Below are 27,751 nucleotides of genomic sequence, written 5' to 3' on the forward strand. Positions count from 1 at the left end.
TATTCACAGTTTACTTTTTTGATGGGCAATAGAGCACAACTACATTCCGGATGATCTTGGGGGATTGTTAGAATGGAGCCCTCGATATGGAAAAGTTTCATTGAAGTGACTATGGAGCCTTATGGTCAAAACGAATCAATGCCACAAATCGCCAACGATTGCCAAGAACCTCATGATGGAAAACTGCTTCCAGAGAAAAGGAGCTATATAATATACCCAAACAATCCTGCTGGTCATCCAAAGTGATTTGAAAATATGTATCCGATTGACATTTTATGACATTTCTAGAATTTCTAGAATCCCAAGCAAGATTGGTCCATTTGTCTTGTCGTCCCATCTCCAAATTTGGCTAATTCGGACAGGTTCTTGAAATGTGTCTCCAGCTTCCGAGGACAGATTTTGATTTCTTCTTGTCAAAATTCTGACATGATCGACTTGACGTGGATTGACTTCTTCTATCCGAAGTCCACAAACACATTGTATTATAGAGCAAACTAAAAGTTTGCTAAATGATCTCGCTCATACATATCACAAAAGATTTGATTGCGCTGAAAATTTTCGTTCAAATGCAGATTGACTTACTTGATCCATTCAGGGTCACTCTTGAGTGAATCAAGACCCAGAAAATGGAATTGAAAAACATTTGAACCCCTCATTCTGGGACTAATCTGTCCTAAAAGATGTCTGTCCTGATAATACAAGTTTTTTTTCAGATTTTGACCCATTAAAAACTCCTCGTGAAAAACCGTGCACTCGAGATCCAGTATAACTAAACTGATTCAAGTTCATATTTATATCCATTCAGTCGTACTATGCACGTTTTCCGGGAAATAGCCTCAGAGGGATGGTTTAATTGTCAATGGTGACAGATGAGGAGGCATTTCGAATGTGAAGAACAAGAATTTTTATCATCGGGCCCGAGTTTCTCGGCCTCATCTTGACTCGGAGTGGAATGCATTCGTGAACTAGATGTGGTGTTATCCAAAGTCAATTTCTGTTTATTGCTTCACGGAACGTTAGCCGCCCCAGATTCATCTGAAAGCGTTGGATTAGCATATCACTTTAATTTCTCAACTTTTGAAAGACCCTCTCTGGACCTTCTCAAGTATCCAGAGATTCCAACGCTTTTGACTCGAATTACATTCCTCGGAATGAATCGAAATGAGTCTCGGGGATTAAAACGCAGCCAGCGTTCAATTCAGGTCGTTATCATAAATCCTCGACACCTAAAACGGACTCTTGAATCGACGACTCGCCCATTTGCGACAGGACAATACTTATTTCTGAGGTGTCCAAATTTTGAGCTCAAGAAAGCGCTTTGTCATTTGATCAGGGTGCTCGTCTAATCTTCATCGAGATTTATTCAGATTGCCCTCATTCGAAAACTGAAATGGGATGGCGGGACTGGTTAGTGCACACATGGGTCGTCTATTTATCGAGGTTATTCCATTCAGGTTCGAGAACCACTTCCCCCTTTGGCGGTACGAGAGCGAAGAATGCCGATATCACAATTTATTATCTTCCCATTTTTAACTGCTAAATGGATGTTTGCACCTTGGGCTAATAACCTTGGCGGATCAGAACATGGATGGATGGTGGTAACATTATCAGTCGAGGTCTACAATGCAGAAATTCGAGCCTCCAGAGAAGTGCAAAGACATTAAATTCCTCGTTCCATTTGGAAAGGATCGAGTGACATTTTGGCAGGGAAATCTCCACATACTTTGGCACGAATGAACTCACCTCCTTGGAAAAACGTGGCGAGCGAAAAACCGAACCGAAATCCGGATTTTCAAAAAGTGCATGTTTGATCAGGGCATTTTAGTTTTCTAAATTACTTTCACGGGTGTGCTTTTGAACCTGACCCATCCCTACGTGTTTTGAAGCTGTTTGCCATAATATCAAATAAAATTCTCCTCATCAATAATAGGCCAAAATTGCAAATTCTATTTGAATCATTTAAATTCTAGTGCAAAAATGAAATGTTTCACCAGTTTCTAAAACTCGAAGTGTGTGCAATCTCAAAAATTGTCGAAATGGTTATGGCAAGTACTGATAAGAGAGACCTAAGATATGTGAATACCTTAAAAAGTCTGGCATACCACTCTCATGTAACCGACGACAACATGCCTAAGCTTTATTGTGAAGTACCCTCAGTGTTAAAAAGTCTTATTTAACATTCAATTGTTTCTAATAAAATACATAGTTCTCTTATCTAAGACATCAACGTACATGATGAAGGATATACGAAGGATATATGAAGGATATATAATTGATTTTTTTTGTTTGGGTCTGATGTTCATCAGAAATCGAAGTTGTTAGATTCTCGTTTTTATGATAGTAGCATGCATATGGGTTGTATATGATTATAATGACTTTCGTTTATGTAAGTTTGTTTTTACAAAATTAATTCTAGCCAAAGCATCATACGAAAATGGATGCATGAATTATAAATGGGTGAAAAAAAGCTGTTGTTCGATTGTATATTCAAGTTCTTTAGTGGTGGAACGGGGCAGAATATGCTTTAAGTTACAAATGAACTTAAAGTTTAGATTCATTTTTTACCGCTTATTTTGATCATGATATAGAAAAACTTAAACAAATGTGTGCCAACTTAGTACTTTCATCGTTAGAGGGATCAATGCAAGAGTTTAATGTACAGATAACTCATGTTTAAAGCAAGATAAGAGGTAAAATTTGTCTTCAAATACAAGATTAATCTAACTAACTCATGAACTTCCATTAGTACATTGTTAAAGTATAAGATCTTCTTGAAATCAAAAATAATACCATGAAGGCACCAATTTCCACTAAATTTTATACTAATTCTTCAATTTTTTCAAATCATGGAAATACATCAAAATGATGTATAAAAATATATTTTGAAATATAAATGACGATTAAGTTAAATTTTCATTAAATTATCGATAACTCTATGTCAGGTTACTTTTGAGACATAAACCTCTAAAACTCAATTCAGCCAAAAATGTCCCGAATAAGACTAATCTTAATTCGTATTCAATAGACTAAATTAACGACTCATAATAATGATATTTCTTAGGCAATGCACCGACACAAACCTTTGTTACGTAACTATAATCTAAAGAAATTCCAATGACCTCTTCCGAGACACCATGTTATTAACTGACCAAGATTGTATTTTGTCAATTTTGAAACTATTACTTTTGAGATCCGAATGCTGCTCTCTTGTAAAATACTAGGTATTGTTTGAAACTAACAAAGTATCAAGACCTCAAAATGTTTGGCGATACATTTATTGTTTAATAAATCGATTAGGTAGGTGATTATTTGGCCTCAAATAAGTGACTTAGATGAGTAAAAAGGTGATGAAAAGGTAAAGGAAAAAGCCAAAGAGTCATGATTTCGGAAAGATTCGCCACAAAAGTGGCAAATGCTAAAATCAGGGCAAATCAAGACCTGTTTTATTTTCGTTTTACGCCATCTTTAAGAACATTATATATTGAATCATTCTCCCTTGAACTTGCTTCATTTTTCATGTCCCGTTGTTTGAAGAAAAACAGGGGAAAGCCTTGCTTTTCTTATATAAAACTTAAAATCATGTAACGCCAGACTTAGGAAAGTCCTTGCCTTTCTCTTATAAAACTCAATGGTTTGTAAAGCCCGACTTTGCCAAGATATGGATTTTTGGCAAGGCTCCTTCATAACGGTAAGAAAATAAAAAGTGTTGTCCATTAGATAAATAGTTATTCTCTGGTTCAAACTTGCCAACACGCTTAAACATTTGCAAAGACTTTTAATGTCAAATTTTTGATAAATCTCTATACAGGCGTAAAAATGAAAATGAAATGATTTAGATGATTTTCGACCAAAAAAAACGGTATGAAGGTGAAAACATGGTTTAAAATGAATTGTCCGAAAGTGTTTATTTGAAGAAACTGAACACTCGCAATCATTGACATCATTTGCTTCGTTTTCTATGGAACCTCTGGCCTTCATTTTTTAACACTCAGACTCAGAATTTTACCCCAACACAAGAAACTGGAAAGAGTTCTCTGCTTACAGCTATCATTTTCGCTTTTGGGTTTGTCACATCCATTTAACAGCACGAATATAGATTTAAACAAAATTATGCTTCTTCGCCCCGTTTAAGGATGTTCATGCCAAAATGTGAGCGAAAAGCAAAGAGGCATTTGAGCCTCTGCGATTGGATGAGAACCCGGTTGGCTTCATATCGTTGAGAACATTACGAAGAACGAACGACGACAGTCATGCCGTGTTATAGTGTTACTTTTATAGTGATGAAGGAATTTACGATATAACTTCATTTCAACGTCGAGCGGCGAGCAAGGGTTGTGGCTTCATATCACCTTTCGTTCTCGCTCATTCGAACTCTCATTTCAAGGTCCAAATATGGGAGGACAGACAGATAGATAGATAGATCGGAGATTGGTTCCACGGCATTCATATTGGAATTGAAACATCTGGGATACTTGATTGGTTTGATCTGATAGAGGGCTATAGCGCCACACTCGTCCAACAAGGGCTAAGACCGAGATCCCCATGGAGAGCAGTTCACGGACCATGAGTGACTGCATTGAGTACTTCACCATGCATTAAGACGAAACAGCATCATTTTTCATGGGGTAGTCACGATTGCTGTCGAATCTCGTTGCGATCATAGTAAACCACTGAACCGAACCACCTCCATTCCTTGTGAAGTCATTCAGGTAAACGGAGTCAACTTATCTCAACTTTGGCGATAGTTGCAAAACTTCTGCCGCACCCTGTCCACTTAAAGCCTGCTCGTATTCATCCCGTTCAAACTCACACAACAATGGAGAGATGAAGAGGGGAGTCTCGGTCAGGGTGAAATATGCTCACTTTTTCGGCATTTCTTTGTTAGCAGAGCCCTTTTTCCGCTCTTTGAACGATAATGGATCGAAAGGAGACGAACTGAATGGGGACTGCCTGGTTGGAGGAAAGAACCAGAGACCCAGAAAAGTCAATGAATTTATTGCTTGAATGCATCGTGTCCGATAAAGAAATGCCGTCCATCTTTCCCAAGTGTCAGGGAGAAAGAGCGAGAAAGTGAACACTACAGACCGGGAAAAAATGGTTAGTGGCTTCGTAAACGTCCATACAGGGGACGAAGAGGCACGAATTACCTAGTTCAATTAATCTTCGGGGAAATGGAACCCACACTCTCCAAGTGCAGTCCCAAGTAAGCTAAATGATTTCATGAGATTCATCGCATGTATGAAAAAAAAGATTTCATTGAGGTAGAAATGCAAAAAAAATTGGCCATCAATGTTGTCCTCTTGCCTGTCAGTCCATTTTTGGAGTAGCTCTGGCCATTGTGAATGCTTTTTGGTACCCGTACATATGTAAAGGTCGAAATGGCCCTCGTCCATTTGGGACCGTCTTGAACAAGGAAAGTCACTTTGCCTTATACGGCATTATGTCGCTCATCAAATTAGGAATCCCTCCTATCATAAAAATGCTTGCTGCCTTGTTGAAATTTCTAAACAAAATTAAACCTTTGCTTTTTCCCTTTCTTGAGATGCACACTGTTCTTCTGGGTGAGAGAGAGGCTTTGTCGCCACATTCGAGATTGTGGGTAAACCCCACGTACTGACCATGTGTCGCAGAGCAGGACAATTCCCGTTAACGGTTACTTTTTTCATGCCCCTGTCTTGAAACATGACATTTCAGAAGCATAACGCTCGTAAGACAACCCCCAGGGGGTCTTTTCAAGAGAGAACGTTTGGGACTTCAAGTAGCCAAGGCAGAGAGTGACTTGAATGGTTTTGCGAATCACATTGAGCATCCATCCCCTTTCTTCCTTTGGTCGTCGTCATCTTCGTCGACAACCAAGAGACCATTCAGATCCATTCGAGATTCATTTATAAACCAGCAAGAGATGGGACTGTAATGAGGCAAAGTGCCTATTAAGCGCTGGGGTCGAGAAGTTCTGGGATTGTTGAATGTTGATGATTGTCCAATGAGGAAATCCAATCCCACGGAGCATAAAAACACAAAATCCGTACATGCCTTGGGTAGATCAGGCAATGGTTTCCCTGGATCAGACACTTGAAATCCTCCAGCTCATTAATGCATTCTACTTAGAACCACGATGAGCTTGAGGAGTCATTTTTTTCTCCCAGAGAGAACGAAGAAAATGATGATGTTCCTCTCATCAAGGTCTAACGTATAAATTCTCCCTTTCAATGATGTCATAATTCAAAGCCAGCCTAGTGACTACTAGCTAGAAACGGACATCTACATGGCTGGATTGGGTCCTATTAACTATGATGAAGTCTAGCTTAGTTATGGACATAGAAAAAAAAAGCGCTCTAGCCCAAACTTCCCAAAAATCCCGAACAAAACCAAAGGGAACTTGGGAATGTTTCAACCCTACAGAAAAGTGAGTTGTCAGGGGCGGATGGTGGCAATCCATTTTAGACTTTGGCCGACTTTAATTGGTCCAACAAAATGCAAGGAACTCTCAAATAGGTCTGCAGACAGCCAAGTTTTATGGATGGATGAAACGGAATGGGGTTCTTGGGGCGAGAAAACAGTGATTGTTGCTGTGTCTTCGAGAGAAAACTCCAGCAAGATTAGCATAAACTAAATTGGATGCTCGTGTTGTGTATTTACGATTCCCATGAACCTGGACAACGTCTCAATTTGTATTTGTAGGCGAGCTAGCGGATGAATGGTCATCCAGGTAAAAGCATTAGTCGAGGCAAACCTTAACAGTGATATCTTTATTTGAACTAATAATGCCCGTGCAAAAGAATTACAAGTTCACAGCCTCGTAGTTTGTGAATAGCAGATCGCTTAGGAGCCTCGGATCTTTTGTTCAGCGTCCTGGAGATTGACATACGCCAAGAACAAAGAGGAGTCGACCCCTTGCAAAATCTCCTCAATGCTCTCATCAACGCAACAAAAGTAGACGTGCTGACCGGATTTCTTCAGACTTTTCGTCAAGCCACGAATCCCCTGAAAATGGGTCAAAAACGGTCACTTCTATGGCGAGAAACTGGCTCGGGATCCAACCAAAATGAACCTTACCGAAGCAGCCGTGTAGTCCATTTCTCGAACTTGGCTCATGTCCATGATAATTGGGGTCAGCAGATGAGTCTCATTAGATTGATTGTTCTGAACAATTTCGAGGATCTTGGTCCGGATTTCATCCACGGAGGGGAAGAACAGGCCTCGATCCGGGGTTACCAAGATATAGGGAATATTGTCGATCTGAAAAGACGCCGAGGAAGTTGAAGAACAATGCATTTAAAAGGGGGGCGGGGAAGTCGTTTCGCTCTCTTGGCCCTCGGTGTGCCTCGTTACCTGTCCCTCTTTAACGGTGACCTTAGGTCGACTGGCTGTAAAGATAAGCATTGACAGGTGAACAAGAGTGCCCACAATCATCCCCACTTCCACGCGAACAAAGAGACCCAGGAAAAAGGTCAAGCAAAACGGGACAAGATCAATTTCTGGAAAAAGCGAAGGAGAAAAAGTGCCAGGAATTAGTCACAATATCACAAAGGTCAAGCTTAATGGTCTTTGGAGACGCTCGACCTCCTCAATCACCCCCCAAAAAATCCACCGGTGCACTTACTTTTAGACCGCCAAATCGGCAATAGGATCTCGATGTCGACAATGAAAATCACAGCAGAAATGATGACAGCGGACAATGCCGACTTGGGAATATATCCGAAATGGGGCGTGAGGAACGAGCAAGTCATCAAAACGATGATCCCGGTGAGAATCCCACCGAACGTGGTTCGCACACCACTGGAACTGTTCACGGCCGAGCGACTAAAGGCCGACGTGACTGGCAATGAACCGACGAACGAGCCCAAAAACTGAGACACGCCCAACGCCACCATTTCCTGGGAAGCATCTACCGCCTTGTTTCCGGCTGGAGCAAAAAAAAAAAAATTTTAGAAAATAATGATCAATGACTGGATGTTGTGCATGCATTTGAATGCATGTTGTGCACATTGCATGGCTTACAGGCATAGAATTTGGCAATGGCTAAATGTTGGAGGAATGACACGATTGGCACCATGATAATACCGATCCCGAGGTCACTGACAAGCTCTGCGGGTGTTACGATCGTCTGGTTTTGAGTCGGGATTTGCCAGGGCAACTGGATCGAAGGCAATCCAGGCACGACTTCGCCTGAAATGAGATCAATAAATCCGAGTGGTTGAACCTTTCGCCTCAATTGATTGGCGCACTCAATGTCAGTTCGCACCTGTCAAGATGAGTACGTCTTTCATTTCATAGACTTCGGTGAGAACATAGGCAATGACGGCCGACAGAATGACGATGACACAGTTCCGGGAGATCGAGATCATCCACTTAAACTTGGCGAAGAATCGGGCTCGAATCGTCTCGGGGTCGGGCCCTTCGCACCAATGAGTGTCTTTCACTTTCTGAAAACCCCCAAGAACAGCCCCAAAATCGTTAGAGAGATCCTCTATGCGATCTGATGAGATGAGTCGAGACTCGAGACCCGAAACTGGCTGGACTTACTCGGAGGAAGAGTAGAATACCAATGCAGGTGAATCCCAGAGCTGCATCGCACGGTCTGACACGGTCCATGTTCTGGAACACTCCAATCCAAGTATTGATAAATCCTCGACTCGAGATCTGGAAGAGATTAACCGACACGATTGCATTCACTGATAGGGATGTCCGACACAAATTGGCCCTATGAAACATGCAAGTCCAATCTTTGGCGACAAAGCGCCCAACATAAATCTCCGGGCTCTAAGTCAATCCTTGATTAGGACATAATCGACTTCACGCTTCTCTTGGATTTTCTCGCCTCCAGTCCCAAGTACATTATTTAGCATGAGCTCAATTCTAATCCCGAGCTCCATTGTGATGTCTGCAAGCGAGGCAATCACCATCGCCTTTTCAAAGCTAACCAACCACCTCTCGACTAAGAGGCTCCACAGCTCTGTTGAGCCCCTTGATGATTCCCAGGGAAGCTAATACGACATAAAACATCTCAATCAAAACGAGGTGTAATTGTCCACCATTGTTATTTGGGCGGCGAGCCAGACCCATTGGCAACCAGGCAACCAGGCAACCAGGCAGGCGGGCAGTGCTCTGAGATACGAGCGAAACCAAGAACGGAGGAAGACAGAGAACCCAACAATGCCTGAAGGGATCAAATTTTCCTAAGCGACTCTTCAGGCCAATCTCCCCAATTGCCATTGCTGGCAAGCATGGCAGAGTTCGTATTTCGTATGTAGCTCAGATGGCTCCGATGCTGCGAGCGACGAAACGTTCTGACGCGGGGGAATGAGATGTCGTTTTGCTTGAGTTTGACTTGCATCTCATCCTCCTTGGCGAAACCAAGTACCAAACTACTGGAGCGAGAGGGTTTTGAACGTAATGCCAGGGAAATTTATCACGGTTATAAATCACTATTATAAATAGAGTTCCTCTTGTTCACGGCGACGGCCGTGTGCCCATTTCCGAGTGAGTCCACATATGCAGTGCTAGTGGTGTGCAATTGGACAAAGTACTACATTCACGGTAGGAGAAAAGAGCAATCGTACCATTTTGGTAAGTGCTACATTTGAGCAGTCTAATTTGCGCTGGTATTTGCCAAAAGTCGTAACTCTTTCTCTTGATTGAGAAACAAGAGGCTGAGTGAGATGTGCCCAGTTTTTCCGAAGAACACTCTCTCATGAACCGAGAGTAGCATTTATCACCCAAGATAATTGAACTCGGAATTGAGTTAACATGCTGACAGACTGCCAACCAATGAGCGGTGCTCTTTATCAGTATCTCGAATGAAAACGAGGGTCCTTTCCTAACTGGTTATTCAAATCGAGGCTCTGGCTTTAAGAGGTGCCAATAAATCATTGTCCACTATCAAAGTCTCATCCCAATCGACCATTGGAGGTTCACTTCAGGTTCATTTTCTAGCTGTCACATCATCAGGTGCTTTTTGTGCTCGCTATTTGGCCGTTAGCGGCCAAGAAGAGATTGGCACTCTCCAATGCTCTAATAGGCAGGGAAATGGTGAATAAAAAATGACTTGCATCAAGGCTATGAATACGTTTATAAATGGGAACTCCTTAAAAGGAGTGACAAGTCTATTTGTCCAAGGAGTCTTGGATTTCCAACCATGTGGACATCAGCATCATATTTGGGTCGTATAGATGGTGCCCAAGCAAAGAGAGCACTAGAGAGGAGCCATTTGCCCGTCGACGCACGAAAGGAAAGGTGTTTCCGAATCGCATGTACTGTATATACATATAGTCATCTCTGTGACAGAGGGTATTGTACCATCAGCCGATTACTGGCTCTTTGGCAGTACGTACCTATTGATTGAGAGCCCGAGAGATTTGGCATCCCAGACCCAATCAGATACCAAAATAATGAAGCCAACCAACCAAGTCCTGGTCCAAACTTTCAATGTCAAAAGCGACACACCTGCCCAATTACTGCCACTTTAGCATCTTTGCCATCGCATGACCAAGGATGAAGCGGATGATAATGATGATGAAGATTCCAGCCTTGTCGTTGTCATCCCCCAACTTACCTCCAATCGAGTTGTATTTAGTGTCTTTTTTTGCATTCAGTGCGTTACTTATCGTATCTTGATTGCGACTTGAAAACGAAACGAGTTTCTTTTCATCCATTCATGTTAGCCGGAGAGAGGGCTTGAGACCTACCTGTAGGCCCAACAGGCCTTTAACTTGACTAGTGGCCACTTGAATCGACACGGCCGACGTAAAGGCTGAGATCACGGGAGAGGAGATGAAGTGAACGAGGAAGCCTGCAAGAGAAATAAAGGGAAACCTTAACAATGAAAGAAATGGTCATTCGCTCGCTATGTAAAAAGAGGCAAAATGAAATATATAGATTCATTTAATACGATGCACGTCATCCTGCGCTTCCCGGGCTTTAACTGAAAGTGCATTTTCATGATTGCAACGTCAATGCTCACAGAGCCATTCGTCGCACTTTTCGCTCAAAGAAACCTGGATGTCAATTTGAAGATGGAAAAAGCTTCTAAATTGACGGAGATTTCCGCACGCCATCTTGAATTGTTCAGTAAAAAAGCCTCTTCATTCTATTGTGGCTGGAGCTATGAACTTCGCATGGAATGGAGGCTTTTACTGGTCCTTCAACAATAGATTAGGACCGGACCTTTTCTCATCGGGACTTGGACGCACGGATTGCATGTCGAGATCAAAGACAAGACTGATCAAGAACGGAGACACCCTCAGGGGATGAGGTGGTGTGAACCCAGTTCACCACGAAGACAAAGTCCAGTCAACCATACGTACAGGCAGTCCCGCTTCATTGACAGCTTTGATCTCCTCGTTTCTAATCAGGCCAATGCAATCAATTGATCGATTAAATCGCTCTACAAGTGAAACTGCAATAGAAATGAAGTCTCTGAAGTAGTGACTTTGGTCACGACATCATCATTATCCATCTTGCCAAGAAGACAGACCACTCCAGTCCACTGCAGGTTTGTACGAGGTGGTTTGACTAAGAAAACGACCTCGCGTTTTAATTCGATAATGACTTGACGGATGGTGCGAACGGCCGAGAATGACGCTGATTTCTTTAATTTGAAATCAGATTTTAGGGGCCAAGTTTCCCCTCATCGTGGGCCCAATTCCGGTTCTCTCTATTACTGTACAGTAGATTGGTCTTTGGAGGAGGGTGCTCGAGTGGTCGTGGTGGAGGGGAACTCCGTCATCTAGATTTGGTCGGGGATAATTAGGAGCTCGTCTGATCTCGTTTGACAGAATTATTAGGAAGAAAGAGAGAGAGAGAGAGGCCCATTGCGAGGCCCAAAGAGATCATCAGATGAGAGGGAGAGGGAGACAGAGAAGGAGAGAGATGGGCTCGGTTTCCCAGGCTGACTTGGGAAGAATGGGAACGAACTTTGACCTGATTTGCCACCCATTTCCTTGAGTTCTATGAAAAATCAAACGTCAAACACACAAAAACATAATAACGACAACAACAACAACAACAATAATAATGATACGGACATGGTGAAAGTGGCAGGGTGCTTTTGATGACACCATCCATGTATAGGTACAAATATGTATGTACGTATGAAGAAAGAATCCCCCATCAAGAGCCAGACTCACTTCCAAACGAGGAATCCGAAGTTCGTTGTCGAAGAAGTTCATCGTCATTTGTGCATGTTTTATATGGGCACCGGAGATCATGATGATCCCCTTGACGACATTACTGCACTTGAAATGATGCCAAACCAACTCGACTAATGGTTTTCAAATCATAGCGTTCTCAACATCATTAAGAACGGTTATGACGAGCAAAATTCTCTCTCAATGATGTTCAAACTTGAGCCTCATGTGAAAAAAAAATTACGCACGAGAATCCAAATCGACGAGTTCGTTTGCTTCCCAGGATCTCTTGGTTCTATTCCGACGATTTTCAACTTACAACTTCCAACCTCTACTTCCTCCTTCTCTATCTTCGCCAAGAGGCTAGCTAACCATCGAGTCCATTTTGGACAAAACCACGAGAATAAACACACACCACAACCTAACCAAGAGGTTTACGACTTCCTTTGTGGAATATAAATATTGGCATTGGCCCAAGCTAGTTGCACCTTCAAGACATTCAGTGCGAGATCTTACGAGTCTGACAATCTTTGAGCGATGGGCACAAGCATCCCCTCTCCTCCATGAAAAAACACCCCCGCACCATCCCTTGAAAAGGCTAGAAAGATGGGCCATCACAGCTAGCCCTGACTCCTCTCCCAATGACCTTCACCGGCAAATAAGGGGGGAATGATCGATTTTTCACTCCCCTCACCTGTTACATAGGCCTCTAAAATGTCTATTGGCCGGTGTTAAGGAAATCGCATTAATGCGGGACCAATATATTTCGGCTTGACAGGACAGGCCTGATATGGAGCTGCCTACAAACGAACATTTGTTCTCGAATCAGGGAGAAAGCTAGCATCCTATTTATGAAAGGATTAGATTCAAAGCGTGGTGGTGGACGATGATGATGATGGTTGTTGACCACCCACATGGATGGGGCGGTGAATGGCACGTTGGCTGGCGAGTTGGATGTATATAAGGGTTACCACAAGGATTAATGATAAACCCACATAATTCAAAGGAGGGAATGCTAATTAGTGAAAAGAGCCATGAAATTTTGCCCATTAAGCGAGTGAAATGCTCCATCTGGCATGAGGATCGCCAAGACCATGGAGGGAAAAAACCATACTTTTCTTCTCCGGAATAGAGTACCTTTTTTTTAAACGTCTTTCGAGGCCTTACAATGGATCACCTAAGGCGGATTAAGAGGCGTTAATCCTTGGCATGGCCACGATTAATCATCACCACCAAAGATTCCTCATCTCTAAAGTCTCTTCTTTCTCCACAGAAGAAATCCCAAACGATTGGAATGGGTACGTGATTTATGAAAAAATACGATTATCTCTTTCGAAATCAGATCAACATGCTGGGGATTTACCTCACCAGGAATTTGGAGGAGACAGAGGAGGAGGTGGAGGAGGAATTCCACTTCGAAATGCTTCAATCTATCTCGAACCTGTTCTGGCCATCGGCCTTTCTCTCTCTTTCTCTATGTACATCCGTACGTACGTGGTAGATCCTCTCAACATCAATATGGCCCCAGCATATTTGGCATTGCTAGCATTCGTGGGCTTTGAACCAACTTGTCGCTTTGAATTGATTACGAGCACGACCAATGCTTGAACCAACCACGAACCCAGAAAGGAGAGGAGGATTCCAAAGACATTTTTGGTCTTGGTTGCATTTCCTTTCTTTCTCTTTTTTTTGGAGGGCTGATGGATGCGTTGTGTCATCCTCCGAGAAAACTCATTGCTGCACAGGTCACTCGAACTGCAGATTGTCGTCTTCGTCTTCGCCGCGGTTGTTGTTGTTGTTGTTGTTGTTGTTGGAGTTGTTGCGTGCATTTGAGTTTCACTCTCAAATGTCAGGGTTTATGGCCGATTTTCACTTTTCTACCCCGTGTGCTGCCAAGTGATTGGGATTGTTTGACGATACCGTGGCTAACCATTTCAGAATGGCTCATCAAGCATCAAGCAAGCGAGGGAGGCAAAGAAATATCGATTCTTTCTTGTATTGTATGTTCTACGTTCGGTATGGTGGGCTGTAAATATCTTTATGGACTACAATTGAACAATGGGGAGGAGGATATGGAATAAAAAATGTTTGTAATAAGCTCTTTTTTTTGAGGTCTTTTATGGCTCGGTGGAGATGACCCATTTTTATGGAAGTTCCATCGGCAATCCAGTCACGCAAAGCTAGTCAGGGCTTAAAGCTCACACTTGGCTTCAAGTCTATTTGTTGAAGGTGATCGAGGACAAGGGGGATCATCCGTTCACGTGGACATTTGAAAGTATGAGTTGGATGCCAAAATCTCGGAACCTTCACCGGTCTTGGCTGGGGAGGAACATAAATACCCGATGTTCAAAAGTATGCGAATGGTCTCTCTCCCCTATCGAGATCGCTGGTGGAATATTGATGGTAAATTATTCATGAACACACAGATAAGTAGTACTTCCATCATCATGAGCAAGTGGAGAAACTTCTGAATTATGCAAAATTAGACTTGGATGCATGAAGGAATGGATCGTTTCTCGGGCTGATGTGTCTTGGCATAATGCGCTTGGGTCATTTGATACTTGATAATGTGAGATTTCACGGCAGAACAGCCCGATATCGTCGTCTTGCACACTACGTGCAGTATTTGTATTGAGTATTATTGCAACAATTTCTTCTAGTACAAGTGAAACTTACCCAATTTGAAGCAACCCGCCAGGATTTCAATGATCCCGGAGAAGAAGGCCAAGGCCACGGCATGGACCACCGAGTTCCCAGCATAGTTAAAAGACATCAACGCATTCACGGCAGTGGGGCCGATATTGGACTCCTTGCAGGTACCCAGAACCGCATAGACGAACGCGGGCACAATCGCCGCATATAAACCATACTAAAATCAAGGAAACGAACTAATCAGTGCCTAATAAATCAGCCTTCCAGGCAAACCGAGGGGTTTCACCACTATGTCAACGCCTCAAGTGGTTTCGTTAAAAGCTCAATGAAGAGGAAATAAAGCAATTTACTGAGGGTTCAATTCCTTCAGGCACGATCACCCAGCTAGCCTGAGGTTTTCCTTTTGGGTAATGATATTCAGTGGGTCCTTTTCATTAGCATTTAATCTGCCAGTTGATATAAAAAGCCTAGTTCAGCACGAATGAGGCAGAGGTGGTGGTAGTTCGCTCCATGCACGAGCGATTTTTTCGGGTCGTGATCGGTTTTGTTGGTTCCGATCATGAGCACTCGCATCGATTAAATAAATAGATGGGGAGGAGAAGGGACAGGGAGAAGGCGTAAATTCATTACGGCGGCCTCCCACATAGGCTTGTTTTTTCCTCTCTATCACGCTAGGCTCACCTTGCCATGCTAGGCATGAATCGATATTAATAACAGGGATTTAATTGAAATTTATCGTTTCTTGAGTCTGAGAACGGAGCTTGCTCTCATTAACAAACTGAAATCGAAACTGACATGGCAAATGGACCGACCAATATGTCGTTTTGGGGGAGAACTTTTGAGCCCCTTTGAAGACAGGTTACTTTTCAAGTACCATAGATGAGGGAATGTCTTAATTGAAGTCCCTTCTTCATGGCCATTTCAAGCATTGCCCAAGGTAGAATGAGTGGCAAGAGGAAGACGTGCCTACTACAACAGCAACTACCACTACTACTATGCTAGTTGTGTTAGATACGTAGAGTGTGAGGGATGGAGCTCGAGAACGAGAGGCTTAAGTGCCGAAATGTAAATTCGACATTCTCTGACAATTGTCCATTTTATGGTTGCAAAAACGCGAGTCAACCCTTTTATCTTCTCAACTTCTCACCTACAATGCCAATTCCTATAATGGTACGACTCGCCTCCAGCTATTGGAAGGCTATTGAAGGAAGGGAGGATGACTGTTCGGCATGTTCATAGCCTCCTAAGACATTTTCTTTCCAAGCTCACACTTACACACTATGTACTATGAATTATGAATAAGAACTGACCTGCAGCGGAAGTCCGGCTAAGGGAGCATAACCAATGCCCTGTGGAATCACGGTGAGTGCCACAGTCACACCTGCCACCATGTCCCCCACCAGACAACTCAAGTCATAGTTCCGAGCAAACTCCAAACAGGGCAATTTCTGGAACCAAAACGCTTTGGAAGACACGCGTCGACAACCTTGGTCCAAGAAGCGCTTGGTCCTTTTCCGCGTCAAACTGGATCGTTTTCGATGTGGAACACGGATCACCGTGTGATCCCGTTGCATTCCAGAGGATGAAGAAGCTTCGTCGTCTGCAATCAGAATGGAGGAGAGAACACATTATTGGCACAAAACAAGGAAGCGAGATGGATGAGGGTTTTGTAACAAGTGTGACATTAGAAATTTTGAATGGGCGACTCGGGACAAAATGATTTCGCGCCGTAAACGCGGAACGAATGTCAAGATATTGGACGATAGATCTTCATTTTCACGAAACCTGACAAGCTCAGCACACACAATGGAAAAAGCACAGACGCACACATACCTTGGTCCTGGTGCGTTGGTCTATCGTGCCTACTATATTGATGATACATGGTACTTGAAGCAATAGGGACCTAGCCATGCTTCATAAATTACCCTTTGGTGGCTGATTGCCAGTAAAAAAGAACAGGCTCGAGAAAAAGTACCCAACTTCCAATCAGTGAGAGAACCAACAGGTACACCACGAGACTTTGGCGGTAAAATGCACCGAATTTCCACGCCTTAACTACATCTCGGGAACAAGGAATGAATACATATACAATACATAGTAGGTCGTATATAGGCAGGAAAACGGCAAAGCCGGTTCGAGTCACTTTTTTGCCTCCATCCATCCTTTCCTCACTTTTCATCTTGATCTCGTAAAGAGCGACTTGACGGGCATGAAGCCATAGTTTGGACAGGAGTGCCCTAGGATGCATATTAAAGCAAATAAAGCCATTCATCTAACTCGAAAACGGAGAATTAGTCAATCTCCCCTTTGCAATAGGTCCAAACATGGCTTAGGGTCCAGAGTTTGAAGGGGCTAACACGTTCAGATTTTGAGACAGACCAAGCGAAACCATTGTAAAATTTTATAGATGTAATACAAGGACTTGCCCCCCTTTTTTTCTTCCTTTTTTATTAAGTCACTAAACATCGAAATGGAAAAATACACCCAACGCCCAACCCAAGTCGTGTGGTTAGACCCCAGTTCTGGCCCTGGTCAATTAAAAGTGCAATCCTCGAGCCCATCTACAAATTAAAGCCCTCTTATCTAAATCAACACTTTTTCCACTGACAATGGATCTCGGGGTGACATTTACAGGCTTCTAATCCAAGCGAGAGTGACAGGAGTCCGGCCAGATGGAAAGACGAGAATAGTACTTGTTCTTGGCTGCTTTTGCCGCTGAAGCCACGAACGAGCAAAAAGCCGACTCGGTGACAAAGTGGTTTCGGACATTCATATCTCAAGGCAAAAAGAGCTCTGAAAGCCTCCTCGAGCTTGAACAATTATTGTGGCACGATTAAAGGCTTGGAATGCCAGTCCTTGGGATGTGAACACAATAAGCGTACTATGTACTAGCAGGCCTGCTCTTACAGTTGTACTGAGAACTTCTCCATCCGTCGGTCGTCATCCGTCGTCCCGGATTTCCATTTGAATTTACACTTTTCCCTCTCATCTGATTATATTGTAACGCTTCTTCGACTCTGAACATCTTGGCCTGTGCTCGATTATTCTCTTTGACGTTATCTGACCCACAAATCGAAGCGTTCAAAATTTGAATTATGGTTTTATGGACGACGTGCCTGGAACATGTAGATCAACTACCGAAAACTCTTCTCCCGGCCTCTAAATGAAATATGAAGAAACAACCCTAAAGACATGTGGCTTCCGTGTTTTTCTTTTTTTGTCTTTTTTGGTCACTTTTTGCACTTCTTCAATTTGAACAAGTTTTAAATTTTGGGTTTCGCCTCGGAAGCTCATATCTTGGGTTGAAATTCCTCCTGGTGCTGGCTTGTCCGTGCAAGAGGTTGAGAGTTCAAATTGAATTTCATGTCTGTTGGTCAGGTTTCATTGTTGAGATAAAAGATCAAGTCAAAAGCTTTTTTGATAATGTCCGGCATCACATGCCATGCACACACATACACACACACATAGGCACACATTTCCGAGCTTCTCACACAATCCGGTGGAACTACCACCACCGACCACCATCATCATCCGACAGAAAAGTAATTGAATTTTGATCCGCCCAGACATGACCGACATCATTTGATACGTTTAGAGCTATTTCTGTTCTCAACAACCATTTTAGGGTAAACAAATGTCCCAGTTCCAAGATTTGCCACGACCAGCCCACCAAACTAACTGCAGTGGCATCTCAGAATTGGATTATTTGATTCCTTATACGCGAGTGCCTTCAGGATCTCAAAGGACTTTAATTGGATGATCTAATCTCTCTCTCTTTTTTTCCTCAGCCGTTAGCAATGAGCCTTGTAAGGCACCCTCCCACCCAACGACCGTCCGTTCGAAGAGGCCATTGTAGAGCTTCACAAATGGCATTGCAATCCAAGAGCCTTGGTGGATGATCCCTCTCTTTTGAAAGTCTCTGACCATTTGGGCAAAAATTATATTACCAACGCCATATTTGGTCCTGTGTCCTTATCGGAGGGTATGAATTCAAATGAGTCTTCCCGAGATTCCTCCAGCCAATGTTTAGACATGGCCAGAGGATTTCGCATGAATTTCCATTCAAAAGCAGACTCTTGATTACACTATCAATTTGCACGCAAGAGCACGAGCCCAATCAAGGCACAGATTGTCGAGAACGTTTACAACTCATCTCATCTCATGGACGAAACGAAGAGGCATGTCCATAAAAGCAATTGCATTTCGTGAACCACGAGATTATGACGAGATTTTCGTTTTACAGCCTCTCCTTGGACTGCTTACTTACTTTTTATTGGGCTCGAGCCCAAAGATGCGCACGTATCACGCGGGTTCCAGAAAAATAGCATGGCGATTCATTTTTATACGAGAATGTACGTACATACGAGGGAGAGATATAGATAGGGGGCTTTTAAGGTCATGCTGCGAGAAGATTACTGGCACTTTTCCGTCATCCGGCCCAGTGTTTTATCTTGACATTTCATCAAATTAGCGGAAAGAATCGTATACTCTCCCCCCTCCCCAACATACACATACACATACACACACACAGGCACACCAACGGGCACTACTCCTGCAATCCAACTTTCTTGAGCTGAATGCAATGGTGGGTCTGACAATTTCAACTTTACATCTATCCTCTACAGTGTAAAACGTACAATCTTCCCGATAATGACTAAACGGACATATCAAAAAGGAAGAACCATAACGTGGCAGAAATATGGCGCCCCACCAAAAATAAATATCCGGCCAAACGACTCCAACGAATCCTACAGGAGGATTGTTTTAGTGTTGAAATCACTGGAAGGCCATGCCAAGACAATTAAGCCTTCTTTGGAGGGTCTACGCCCTTCGCTAAACACCATTAGGGTGGATCCGAAACCCGACGAACACTTGTTACGGAAGAACAAGAGGAAGGTGCAGAGAAAAAAAGCCCAAAACCTGAGGCACCAGCACGAAGAGTTATGGCAGCTCAGCTCTCAAAGTCGGCGAACCACTTGTATTTTACGTCTAATTGCTGGATATATAATCCTGCCCGTCAGTTGTGGAAACTAAATGCCAGTTTTGACTTTCCAGGCTTTGAAACTAATGATCGGACACGACGACGGCCATGTGAATTTTGTCATAATGAGCATTGCGTATTGCTTAGTCGTGATCCCGGCATTTCATTTCAAGGAAAAGGATCTCCGGAGGATCGTGTCACATTTCCAGACCTGATTACGCCAATATCTCAGGCTTTTTAAGTGAATGGATGAAATTTTGGCGCCGTGCTTGATGAATGAATGCGTTTGGACGAGGAGCTATTCAAAACCAGAAGCAAAAGTCGTGACCAACTAACTAACTAACTTCAAGAGTTAAATCGGTTCCTTTCTCGGAGCCCAATGGATCACTCTTACGTTTCAAGTCTCTTCAGATCTGACTGACTTGTGGTGGTAGAGTGAGAATCGCTTGGCAAGCTGGATCTCAGATAAAAGTAATTAAAGTCTGTCATAAAAATCAAATGCAATTAACCCGGTTTGACCCGGCCCGTCACAAGATCATGATTTCCTCTGAGGCACCCTGTTGGGAACGAAAAGTAACGAGTCACTTGCAAAATATCGTCTTCCATTCCTTCTTTTGCCTTTATCGTTGGCGAGCAATCGATTGAAACTGGTCAAGCGAAGGGAGCTCTCAACAAGCATGGATCCGAACAGTACTGGCAAATGTACTCAATGTTGTAATTTTGACCTTGGACAAGTGTACCTTCCTACAACGCATGCAAAATCGTAATCTTCATTCTGGTCACGCTCGTTGGTAGCTTCTACTATTTGTTTCCAAAGCGTTGGTCATCGCAGTTCTGGATCGATTTTGCAAACACGGGCAAGTACTTTCGTTGATTGTCATTCTGAAAGGATGACATTCCTCGGACACTCCAGGACTCTTCGAGTGTTCTTGGTGAAGAAACCGTTCCGAGAGTTGAGAGGACCAGAATCGATGAAGACAGAGGACGGACTCACCCACCTACTGTGTCAAATAGTCGCTCAGGTCATCATGGGTCGTGCAAGAAGCAAAGTCGTCTCTGAATTGAAGCCAAGAACTTGAGATCTTGGGAATTTCGAATGCAAATGCCCGATCTGTTGAACAACGCGACATGTTTCGAGAGAGTTTTGGCACAGCTTCTTAAGTGTATGTACAAGCGTACGAAGCTAGGCATGGATGGAATTTGAGCAAGACCCCATGACCAATTCGGCTTTTGTCAGAGGCTGAAGAATCGGATAAAGATCAGTAACCAAACACTGGGGACGGGTTTTTGTTGTTGTGCAACGGGGCCAAGAAAGATTGGGATTACACTCAAAAAACGGGAAGTCATGGTGACTTTAATAATCCCGGGGATGTATTAACCTTTTGTATAGATATATAGTACACCATGGTCCAAGAACAAAAGACGACTTTGAAATCGAGCATTTCGCGCCGACGGGCTTTTTTCGGAAAATGACTTCATTTCTTCACTTTTCGTCCAAATCACCGGGGAACCAAATCCCAGAGGCAAGGGTATCATCATTACAGTCAGGATGACCTGAAACCATTCTACCCAAACCCCGGATTTGGTTGGTACCTTCTCTCTCGATCTCGTTTCCCTCAAGTCCTGGTCAGGGTCAGAATAATGTGTGGGTATGGACTACATCCAATAAATTGGACTCACCTTTTTGGCCACAAGACATGATTTCGTTTCGCCAACGTCTTCTTCACTAGCCTCTCCGAGCTAAATGACTGAGTGCGTACATCAGAGTACTTCATAACTATATACGTACATACATGGGAGTGAGAAGCTGACTTGAAGGACTTGTATTCTGAGGCACGAACTCCATATCCCGTTCCTCTGCATGGGTAAATAAGTTCTGAAGAAATCGAGACTTCTTGGAATCACAAATCCACGCATCAGATCAGTGGCAAATGCACTAAGTAGTACTACTATTTTAAGGGCCAAATATGGACGAAGGATCCTCCTCCACACTTGCCCTCTCTTTTGTCTGTTTTTCCTTCTCTCCCAAAAGCCCAAAATTGGAAGTCAAGAGTGACTGCCGCTTCAACAAATTATAGTCATCATGCAATCTCGTTTTTTTGGGCGACGGGAGAAAGATGACTTTATAAAGACAGCCGACTGCTACAGAACTTGTAACTTTGGCCCCGGCTTGTAGTACGAGTACATAGGAGTACGTTGTACATATGGCGATCGAGGCTCGAGAGATCATCATTAACATTGGAGAATCAGAAGCATCTTACCCACACGAAGATGACTATCCTTCGTTCGTCGGTGGGTCACCCTAGGCTCCTCCACTTTTTGAGACGATTTTAACTCCGATTTAGCGAGGTCGTCCGTCCAATTCAAGTTTGACTTAATAATAGACGTTTGGCTTGCGCAAAAGGGAATACTTTATTTATGCGAGATTTCATCTGGTGGGTGAGAAATTGGCAATGTCGAAATTGGCCAGGGGGCAGTATTGGATAAAATCGATCATGACAAGCTAAAAACGACGACTTGATTGACTTGTACAAGATGCAATGAACGAAACTTGATGAAGCAATTCATTCATGGCTTCTCCGAAGCCCTCAAAAAAGACAATTATCCACGAGGAAAGAGTAACAAATGTAAAGGGAGCTAGAAAATAGCAATTCATGGTCAATTTTCCTCCTCTCAAGTTTTGAAAGAGACATCTCTTCTCCTCATTTGAGGACAAGATAATAATGGGGAGCTTTTCACTGGGAGGCGTGATACTGCAATTTTGTCCGCAATTCGGCCTCGATGACGAGATGAAAAGAAAACGCAGTGCCTCCCACTTTTGAAGCCACGGGTTTGCTAATATTGAGACATGAGCACATTAAGCATCTGTGGATAGATGCGCTTACCACTTCCAGAGACATATGTAAGTGCGTACCCACAGACGGAAAGTATTTTCCACCTCCAAGACCCAGAGCGTCAATCGTGATTCGTGACAAGTTGGGTAAAGCGACGTCTTTTCGCACTGAACATCTGCTTAATTGCTTTTGACGGACTTGACAGCGATGATTACCACTGCCGTGAGAGGAGAAAATAATCGTTGACAGCACTCGGAGGAGGATAGTGTCGGATATTTTTAGTTCAGTCTCGTGAGCGGCATGCACTCCTTGGGTCTTGACAAAACATTCTAAAGCACTTCAATTGCTCTCATTCTGGATGTGGACCTCGCTTCATGTTTCATGAGCTGCTTCCAACCTCCAGAGATCGTGAAGAAGGCTCTTTGACTCTTTTGGGCGGAGGAGTGTTTTGCTTAATGGAGACATGATTTTCGACTTTCACACCCTCAAAGACACATTATTTTCCCAGGGATAATATAAGCCTTCTGAAATAATCCCATCTCGAGTCAAGTTCATTATTTTCTTCCAGTCAAATACTAAATACTCGTACATTCAACTTTGGCCAGTTCTATTTGGTTCCCTCCTCGCACTTTTGTGTAGGCGCGAAATCGCGGGATAGAAACCAAAAATGAATATTGACTTGATTGGTTTTGGGAGTGCGGCCACATTTCTTTAAGACAGTGGGCAATTTGGTGAACCATAAATAACGCTAATAACCTATTGTCATGGAGAAGGATTGGGAATGTGAAATGCGAAGGCATTAGTTGGACAGTCCCATACATTGCACCTATATTCGGTGCACACCGTGTGCAGCGCTCATTCTGTCTAGCGTTCAGTGAATTATGAAGAGAAGCAATGTACGTAGTACATACGTGTGAGATTGACTGAAAATGAGAGTTCATACCTAAGGTGATGCTTGCTAGATGCTCCGAGCACGGCCTTAACGTTCTAATTAAGGTAAGATTTTAAAACACCCAGCCAAATATGACAAGCCGGTGGAGGCCTTCAAGAATGAATGAAAAAGCCTGGGGGGGGGCGTTGCACCTTTTCGCTTCAGACATTTTCGCGAGAAAAATACTTAAGATGTGCATAAACAGGCTCCAGCAGTGACACACTACCATGTTACTTGTCGTTGGAATGTCTAGCATACAAATGGCATCATTTTGTCTTTTACTTAACTCCCCCCCCCCTTTTATCTTTTCCAGGTCTAACCCCGAGGTTTGACTCAGAGCTCAAGATAGGGGTATATTTAAAAGGAACTTTGAGGAGGACAAACGTGGATCATCATAATCTTAAAGACATGGAAGCTCGAGGTACGTGGGATCGAGATTATCCGCAAGCATGGCTAATCCGGCAGAAAATCGGGCTAGTCATTCTGCTCAAGCGGTTACTTTCAGTATTTGAAAGAGTTTCCAATGAGTTTGCTTAATGAACTGTGAATGGGATCGAGGCATCCCCAGAACCAAGCAACTGGGTGGTATGTGCCCATACGTCCACACGAAGTAGTAGTTCCACACCAGATATGCCTTGAGATGAGTGGGCCATTCCGATTGGTTGTTCTCAGGAATTCGGGCAAGAAATGGAATTGGATTTTTCAGAAATTCAATCAGAAATTCAGAGAACAAGTAGAGATAGGGATCTCGCACTTTAATCCCAATCTTGGATGCATTTTTGCCAAATTTTGGGGAAGGCCCCCACAGGCTCGGGGCCAAATTCGGAGCCAGCTTCCCGTCACTCAAAGACGGTGACCAAAACTGATCTGCAGGAAAGTGGTATCTTAGGTCCGGACCTCAAGTCTTGAGTGGTGTTAAAATAAATGCACAAGCAGATTATAGGTAGCCAAGCTGGATTGAGTATTTTTCCCTCCCACCCTCATTACCCTATCCATTGTGACGGCAAATGATCCGACAAGATCAGTCGAGTTTTCCCCCGACACTTCCAGAAGCGTGAAACAGCTCGGATTTTTTCGCGCCAGAAAATTCCTCAACCATTGAAGGAAAGAGAAGAGCGAAGGAAAAAAGAAAAAGAACAGCCATGCATTCAAAATTACACATCATGAAGAGTTCCTATTCAAGCTCCTCCAACACGGCAACTCGCACCGGAGGCTCGCTCGGGTTTTCTGCCATCTTGATATGCTTGACAGGAAAATTGTCCATGATTTTTGGTGTCCGGATTTTCCGACTCCTGCTCGATATGAATGCCGGTTAAGGCATGGAATTACCGTCAACCCGACTTTGGGTGTGAAATTGTTTTCTCCACTTTTTTGGTAGGTCGCTACCGGGCGAGGTTATCGAATACTAATTTCACACCCTTCCCGTCAGGGCCAAGATATCGCCGGTTATTTCAGTGTTATTATGGGCCGAGATCGAAGAATAAAAATGAAAAACCTCCAATGATGCACAAGGAAACATGAGGATTAATTTCCGGATGCCTCCTAAGAATTGCATGACATGTGGAGGAAGACTGAGCTGAATCGTTGGAGGTACTTACTACCAGCCAGTAGTTCAGTAGTGGCGGTGAAGACCCCGGTGGCAAGCTAGTAGCCAAAACGATCTGGTCCTTCTCAACACAGACAAGGAGGAAGAAACCGTGGAAAAGATCAAGGTTGACTACATTGTGTGAGTGGAAATCACCCCCCGAAACCACAGAAACAAATTCAAATGGTTTCAATCCCTCCTCAGCAAACCAATGGGGATCTGTGGAAGAAGTAGCGCAAAGGTTGAACGGACCTCAACCATAGGATGATTTGAATGCATGCGGTTGTAGCTCATCAGATAAGGTTTCATGAGCGTGCTAACTTTGCGAAATATCGTCTAGCTTGATTTCAGACCTTTGATAACACCTTTATTTTGACTTCAAGAGCATATAACGACTTTTGGGCGGGGTTCTATGGCCAGCATTAAAAGTCTAGCAGAGCACAGTCTCTTCGCATAAAAGCTCAACGAACAGAGGATAATCAATGAGAAATCGTGGAACTCATAGGTCGCAAGAAAGGTAATTAAAAATCAACAAGGGATAAGATTAATATCCATCCATTAGCCGCTTGTCACTGCTATATTTTAGCTCAGCCCAACGAGCTAATTGCTGATGGTTTTTCTGACCTTTCTGCCCACCATTCATCCACCCATCGCGAACCATCACGAACCAGACAACCGACCAAGACTCCTCGGTCGAACGGAGGAAAAAAAACTGAACTCCTCCAAAACAATGTACGATTTGAATGGAAGATTTCACTTGGCACGGCGATCTCCCATCCATCTCGTGTGGCCAACACTTCTCGCATTGCTTTGACCCAGTCAACCATTTAAAATCAGCCAGATCTTGATTGAAAGCCACAATGGCCAATCGAGCGGGAAATGAGGTGTTCTAATCATCAATCTCTAGATCGGTATTTGGAAATTAGAGCTCAACGTTGGATACAGGCTGTACAATCGATAAGTGATGCCAATTCAAGCAAGGTCTCACACCTCGCCAATATTAATGCCAACTAATTGACCACATGATGAAGAGACATCTGACTGCTGGCTGACACATTGGTCTTACCTGGTTTCGGGATGATCTCCAGACATTTACCCTCGGGCACTGTTTGAAGCAGGTTCACGTCCTCAGTGGGCTCCCCCGGGGGTTCCTCCACATTGGGTTTTCTGTCACTCAAAGGAGAGCCAGACATTTTGGAAAATTCACTTCACTCCACAGCTTTCTGAGCAAGATTCAAGACTACCAAAGGCCTGGCTTTCTCGAAGTTGCTCGTTCTCGATCAACTCTGGTGATTCAGAAAAAATCCGAACATTGGTCTTATCTCGCAGCTTGCTACCAAGATCGTTAACGTTTGTTTGCCAAAGTAGTGTGATTTCTAATATAAACAATGCCAACGACAAGAAGCGCCCTCTAGTAGAGCTCTTGAGCTTATCCTGACGCTTTTCGTGAGCTCAGAGTGAGTAGAGAACAAGTCAGGCCAGGTCTTCTCAGCTGAGATCGTTCCACCGTTTCCCCCTTTTTGCAGCACCGGTTCCAAAATGAAGGACTGACTAGATGCCGAGAGTGCTTTCTCCAGCTCGGATGTTGTTCCACTGCTATGACCAAGTTGGATGCTATGAGACCGGTTGAGTGAGTGAAAGATTATGGCGTCCAAAATTCAAAAGAAAACGGCTTTTTGAAGTTGGATACTGCATTCAATCACGGATGACACTTTCTTCAGATAAGATCTCAGAACGATTTGAACCATATGTCTGTCTCTTCTGGGAAGGCAAGGAACACTCACTTCAGTCCATGAAGGTGGATTCTGCAACTCGATGAATGCGGACAACTGAAAATGGCCTTCTTAGCTCAAAAACCGGCTTGGTGGTGGAGGGTGATTTATGTGGCCTCTAAAGTTGATCAATCTTGGATGACGTGAACACAATAGAATTGAAGAATGACGGGAATGTTGATGTACTATTGTTTCCCTTTGATATCGACCCAAAAGGGGTTGGGAGTCGTTTGAGGTCTTCGTATTATTCAGCGTATTCCTCTGAATTGAACGGACTTAACTCGACTGTCATCGAACTCGGTGTAAACCGCAAGAGTCTGCGTGACAACATCCAGATATCACTGCCTCAAAGACGAGTCGAGAACGCTAAAGCAAACAAGTATTCATTCCAAAAGCATGAGGGTTGATCTTGTGGAAAAATCGTGGAGGGCGTTCTCCTCTGGTGTATACATTAGCTGATGGCCTCAATCTCGCAATTCAGCTCATTGACACATTCGATCTAATTGTACATAGACAGATGTCACTTGACACTAATTGTCAACAAGGCCATAAATCCGAGCTTTTACGTCTTGTTGACTGTCTTGCTTCCTCGGCAAAAAAAATCACATGCTTCGAACTGAAGGAGCGCCAACCTCGCACGTCTGCTCCTCTTGAACTCATCCGCTCAACTGAGGAGCTGCCATTGCTGAATATGGAAGACCACGGACACTGGAAGTAGAAGACAGGCGGTAACAGGGGGGAAGAGAGTCTACGATCCAATCGAAACCCACTACCATCCACTTGGAACTGTCTCGCTTTAATGTGTTGATCTGCGTGTTTTCCGACCTCGAAATGCAAAAGCACTCAATCCCTGATGTACATGTAAGGG

At 43.5% G+C, this 27,751-nt stretch overlaps 1 protein-coding gene across 2 annotated transcripts; it reads right to left on the reverse strand.

Moving 5' to 3' along the window:
• Nucleotides 1–6,730: 6,730 nt before the first annotated feature.
• On the reverse strand, nt 6,731–27,580 carry LOC131878053 (sodium-independent sulfate anion transporter-like). 2 transcript variants are annotated; one of them, XM_059223956.1, is made up of 11 exons: nt 26,178–27,580; nt 16,091–16,380; nt 14,805–14,997; nt 10,689–10,792; nt 8,527–8,643; nt 8,246–8,426; nt 8,002–8,169; nt 7,604–7,906; nt 7,333–7,478; nt 7,057–7,239; nt 6,731–6,984 (listed from the first exon to the last, which is right to left on the reverse strand). In XM_059223956.1, the coding sequence occupies exons 1-11, from the start codon at nt 26,302–26,304 to the stop codon at nt 6,823–6,825; spliced, it is 1,974 nt and encodes a 657-aa protein (XP_059079939.1). In that variant the 5' UTR covers nt 26,305–27,580; the 3' UTR covers nt 6,731–6,822. The 2 variants fall into 2 exon arrangements, with proteins under 2 accessions (XP_059079939.1, XP_059079946.1); XM_059223963.1 differs by lacking the exon at nt 26,178–27,580 and adding an exon at nt 21,442–21,571.
• Between the last annotated feature and the right edge of the window lie 171 nt (nt 27,581–27,751).

The sequence above is a fragment of the Tigriopus californicus genome, chromosome 1 (assembly GCF_007210705.1).
Source record: "Tigriopus californicus strain San Diego chromosome 1, Tcal_SD_v2.1, whole genome shotgun sequence".
Classification (NCBI taxonomy): domain Eukaryota; kingdom Metazoa; phylum Arthropoda; class Copepoda; order Harpacticoida; family Harpacticidae; genus Tigriopus; species Tigriopus californicus.